Source organism: Seriola dumerili, unplaced genomic scaffold, assembly GCF_002260705.1.
Source record: "Seriola dumerili isolate Sdu_G_001 unplaced genomic scaffold, Sdu_1.0 BDQW01000012.1, whole genome shotgun sequence".
In the NCBI taxonomy this organism is placed as follows: Eukaryota; Metazoa; Chordata; class Actinopteri; order Carangiformes; family Carangidae; genus Seriola; species Seriola dumerili.
This window is the reverse complement of record NW_019174267.1, coordinates 1734066-1739681: the sequence shown is the minus strand read 5'-3', so window position 1 is coordinate 1739681 and position 5616 is coordinate 1734066. Positions and strand designations below refer to the sequence as shown.

The following is a 5616-nucleotide window of genomic DNA, read 5'->3' as shown; positions in this document are numbered from 1 at the left end:
AAACAACATGAGACAACAACATGAGACAACAACATGAGACAACATGAGACAACAACATGAGACAACATGAGACAACAACATGAGAAAACATGATACAACAATATGAGACAACAACATGAGACAACAGCATGAGACAACATGAGACAACAACATGAGACAACAACATGAGAAAACATGAGACAACAATATGAGACAACAGCATGAGACAACATGAGAAAACAACGAGACAACATGAGACAACAACATGAGACAACAACATGAGACAACATGAGACAACAACATGAGACAACAACATGAGACAACAGGACACAACACACAACATGATCCAGATCTCCAGATCTGTTAATCCAGGTCTAGCGGTGAGAACTTTCATCTGTGTGTGTGTGTGTGTGTGTGTGTGTGTGTGTGTATGTGTGAGAGAGTGTACCCGTCTCCTGGGTTTGTACAGGTTCTCTGCGAGGACGTGGTGTGTCTCGGTGTCCTCCTCCACTTTCGCTCCGGGGACGTTATCGATTACTTGGAGGTCCAGACACACACCGCTGCCATTCTCACGCCTGGAGCACGCCAACAACACATTAGCATGTTAGCATGATACCAATAACAGGATGAGGTTTGACTTTGAGTCTCGATACACACTCACACACACACACACACACACACACACACACACACACACACACACACAGACAGTCATGTGACTCACAGGTAGTTGGTGACGTTGGTGACCTCAGGGAAAGAGGCTCTGCTGGCCATGGAGGGCAGAGACAGTCTGGCTGAGGTCAGGACGTTCCCACCCTACTCACAAACACACAAACACACACACACACACACACACACACACACACACTCACACACACACACACACACACACACACACACACTCACACACACACACACACACACACACACACACACTCACACACACACACACACACACACACACACACACAGGTCAGAAGTTAAAGGTGGAGGTCCTCCATCCTGACCTCAGTCAGTCATGAACTTTACCTCACCTGCAGCAGTTGAACTCCTGGAGACACGCTGCAGGTTCTCTGTACCTGAAACTTTTACTGACAGTAGTCTGTCCTGCCTTCAGCTTCACTGAATGAAGAGAAGTTCAACATGAAAATTCACTTTGTAAAGTTTTATTTACTCAGTTAAAGTACAGTTACTTTAATGAGGCTCAGCAGGTTCCCTGTTTTATCAGACTGTCGTTCCACGTCTCTGCTGATCAGGACAAACCTTAGTTTTTACAGTTTTTAAACTTTTTTTTTTATAGTTTTTACAATTTTTTCTAGTTAGGGTTTACAGTTTTTAGTTTTATTTTGTTTTTTACAATTTTTATTTTATACAGTTTTTAGTTTTTTTAAGTTTTAATTTTTACAGTTTTTATGGTTTTTACATTTTATACAATTTTTGTAGTTTTTAGTCTTTTTTTGTTTTTACAGTTTTTTTTTATAGTTTTTACAATTTTTACAGTTTTTACAATGTTTTTTAATACAGTTTTTAGTTTTTTTAAGTCTTAGTTTTTACAGTTTTTATAGTTTAAACAGTTTTTATAGTTTTTACATTTTTATAGTTTTTAGTGTCTATAGTTTTTTATTGTTTAAACAGTTTTTTGTAGTTTTTACAGTTTTTACAGTTTTTTATATATTTTTTTAGTTTTTTACAATTTTTATTTAATACAGTTTTTATAGTTTTTACATTTTATAAAGTTTTATAAGTTTTATTCAGTGTATATAGTTTTATATTGTTTTTTGTATACAGTTTTTTGTAGTTTTTACAGTTTTTTATAGTTTTTTTATAGTTTTTTAAAAAAAATCTTTATAGCTTTAAATTTTTTTTTTTACAATTTTTATAGTTTTCACTAAGTTCTTCTGTGGTTGATACATTAAGCACATCAGCAATGAGTGTCTGCTCAGGTCAAAGATGTTATACACTCATAATGAATTAAATACAATGATATTGTAGTTTTTCATACAGTTTTTATAGTTTTTACATTTTATACATTTTTTGTAGTTTTTACAGTTTTTATATTTTTTTAAAAAATGTTATAGTTTTAAATTTTTTTTCTAGTTTTAACAATTTTTATATATTTTTAATAAACAACAGTTTCTATTTTATACAGTTTTTACAGTTTTTATAATTTTTGGACAATTTTTTACAGTTTTCACAATTTTTATTTTATACAGTTTTAAGTTTTTTTAAGTTTTAGTTTTTACATTTTATAAAATTTTTGTAGTTTTTACAGTTGTTTTTAGTTTTTAGAATTTTTAAATTTTTTTTATAGTTTTTAGAATTTTTATTTAATACAATTTTGTAGTTTTTACAGTTTTTACAGTTTTTAGTTTATACAGTTGTTACAGTTTTTATAGATTTTACAGTGTGTGCAGTTTTTACAGTGTACTGAAGTGTGACTGGCTGCAGCTCATGTCTCTGTGTCTCTCACCAGCAGCAGTTTGTTTGTGTTGTTATTGCTTGGCTCGCTGTGATTGGTCCAAGGGACTCTTACCTGGTCGATGACACTGATGGCGTCTCTGATGTTGATCTTCTGATAGGCCTCCCAGAGCTCGCTCTTCCTGTACACAGACTTCCTGAGCAGCAGCTTGCTCAGGTAGTTCTTATCAAACTGCTCCCACCTGAGCAGGTGAGAGAGAGAGAGAGAGAGAGAGAGAGAGAGAGAGAGAGAGAGAGAGAGACAGAGGGATTGATTTTGAAAACTTCAGCTCTGGTTGTTTGCTCTCTTCAGTTACATGAACTCAGCTCCCCCTGCTGTTCACTGTCCGTCACTACAACAGAAGTTCACATGTTGAGTTCTAATGTTCTGACTCACTTGTCTCTCCAGTGGTGGTATCCCTGCAGCCCTGCAATGTCCTCCACTGCTGTCAGGATGTGGTCAAAGGCCTGAAACAAACACACACACACACGATGGATGGATGAGGATCAGGATCAGGGTGTCTCTATCTGCTCCAGCTCGTTAGTCTGACATGAAGCCTGAGATGTTAGCACTGTGTAACGAGCTGTAACAAGAAGAAGAAGAAGAAGAAGAAGAAGAAGAAGTAGAAGAAGAGCTCTCACCCTCTCATGTATCTCCTCGTTGATGGTCGGCTTCCTGCTGGTGGAACGAGGAACTTTGAGCCACTTGACCAGAGGTTTGATGGTCAGACCCTGAGACAGAGACAGAGACATGTCTCTGTAATCACTGCTGTTCAGACTGGACCTGAACAGATCCACCTCTCATGGTTCTGAGTACAGATGTGATCTACAGTCACTGAGTAGAGACACAGCCTGAGTCTAAAACCTCCAGATTCATCACAGTGTCTCTGAAGTCCTTCAGAGACGCACTGAGACAGAGTCTCTCCAGACTCTGATCCAGTTAAAGTCAATAACAACTGAATGAACTGTGGGAGAGCAGCTGAGTCTGTCTGTCTCTGTCTGTCCTCACTCAGGACACACCACAGCTCATTAATATCAAGCAGCTACAGTCACACACATGAAGCTGACTGCTGCTCACTGTGAGGGGGAGATCTCTACAGACATCGAGTGACATGAACCCACAGTAAGGAGTCCACGAGTCCAGAACCAGACCTGAACCAGACCTGAACCAGACCTGAACCAGTGTGAACCTGCAGAGACCAGTGTTACAGTCTAAAGTCTAAACTGTCAGCTGCTGCAGGGTCTCATGAAGAGTCCTGATCTGCTTCCAGATCAGCCTGAGTCCTGATCAGCCTCAGTCCAGATCAGCCTCAGGATACACTAAGTTCTGATCAGAAACCTGGTCCAGGTGTTCTCAGACCAGGTCTCTATCAGAGTTCAGCAGGTTCCTGAGAACCAGGATGTTCACACGTAAACACATTACAACTGAATCACCCTTCTCTGGACAGGAAGTGGTGCCACTCTCACCTGGAACATGACTGTGAAGAAGACGACCACGATCGTCGTGGCGACAAAGTAATCTTTGGCTTTGACATGCTTGCCATCCAGCAGCACCACCAAAGCGAACGCCACCGCTCCCCGCAGGCCGCCGTATGACATCACCACCTGGTCGATCTTGTCCAGAGGAACCAGCCGGAAGCGGTTCAGGACCCAGGTCTGACCAATCACACCTGGAGAGCAGAGGTTACTAAAGGTCAGAGCAGGTAGAGAGGACGAGGTTTAATAATGGACAAAGACTGAGTGATCGAGTGATCGAGTGATCTGGAGGAACCAGGAAATGACTGACCGACGGCTCTGAAGACGAAGATGAAGATGAGGGTGCAGGACACCAGGCCGGTGTCCCAGGCCCACTTGGACTTGTCCACGGCTGAGATCCCGAGGAAGATGAAGATGATGGTCTCGGCGATGCTGGCCAGAGTCTTCATCGTGTACTTCACCGTGGTCCGAGACTTCTGGGAAATGTTGGCCTCCACGTATTTATTGGCTCCGATGCCACAGAAGGTCATCCTGAGGAGAGACCAGATTTTTTTATTATTTCTATGTTTTTCAGGCTCATTTCTCTAAATTTTGTTTAATCTGTAAAAACTGGTTAAAAAATAAAAATGTTTGTGTTTGTTGTTGTAATACTCATTTCAGCCACAGGAGGCGGACGTGCACCACCACCTCAGTCTAAACACACCAAACGTCCAGGTGATGTTAATGTCTCTGTTCACTGCTGTTGGCTCATCAGGTCAAGCCTTTCAGCCAGGAACGACTCAGGAAGTCAGGTGAGTCAGGTGACAGAGAACCACAAAGTCCAAACAAGGACTGAACTGTGAAAACGTTTATATTTTTAATAAAATACGTTTTTTCAGAGTTGGAGAAATGAGCCTCGTCTTTCAGTCCATCTGTACAGAGCAGACTGGACAATCATTCACTGCATTATATTTAATTTATACAACCAAGTGATCTGATTGGTCGAGAGTCATTCCATGAGGCTGATATAGAGAACAACAGCACTGGGACCTTTAACTCCACGTATCACTCAGCTGTTCTATCAACCGTTAATCAGCGTCACATTAACGTCGTTATCGATCTCAGACTGTAACAAACAAAGATGAAAATATTTCAGAAATAAGGTTTGAATGAAACGATGTCGTCAGGAGAGGATGGAGGAAGAAGGTGGATCCTTCAGGAACACCTGAGGGAACGAGCAGCTAGTGACAGGGACATGTTTATGTGTTGCTTAGCAACAGTCCAGTTGGAACTATTTGTGCTGGTGTAAACAAATAAATGATGAAATAAACAAACAAATCACAATCTGTTGTTGTTTATCGACTGAGTCACAGCTGATATTCAGAACAAGGTCACGACCTCCGTGAGATATTCTCTGTGCTGTGTGGAGGTCGACCTGGAGTGACCCTGAGCCTCGTGAGTCAGTCACAGGAACAGATGTAGGAGGTGATGTCACTGTGACATCACTGTGATGTCATGAGCTGAAGTCCTGAGTGAAACTGTCAGCAGCTGATTGAAAGTGTCAGAAACAATCAGAGGAAACGTTCGATCGATCTGAAGGAGTAGGAAGCATGAGGCCCAGTGTGTGGTCACTGGCTGTACTGGTTGTACTGGTTATATTGGCTGTACTGGCTGTACTGGCTGTACTGGCTGTACTGGCTGTACTGGTTGTACTGGTTGTACTGG

The 5616-nt window shown here is 41.0% G+C and overlaps 1 protein-coding gene across 1 annotated transcript in view; it reads right to left on the bottom strand.

Annotated features, from left to right (window-relative positions):
- Positions 1-5616, bottom strand: part of slc9a5 (solute carrier family 9 member A5) — a 26954-nt gene that overhangs the window by 7711 nt on the left and 13627 nt on the right. Inside the window, exons 6-12 of the mRNA XM_022749956.1 lie at positions 4223-4443; positions 3904-4106; positions 3079-3168; positions 2834-2904; positions 2513-2639; positions 704-795; positions 428-554 (exon numbers count right to left, since the gene is read on the bottom strand). Of these exons, the coding sequence (XP_022605677.1) occupies positions 428-554; positions 704-795; positions 2513-2639; positions 2834-2904; positions 3079-3168; positions 3904-4106; positions 4223-4443 (931 nt within the window). The remainder of the gene's footprint in view (positions 1-427; positions 555-703; positions 796-2512; positions 2640-2833; positions 2905-3078; positions 3169-3903; positions 4107-4222; positions 4444-5616) is intronic.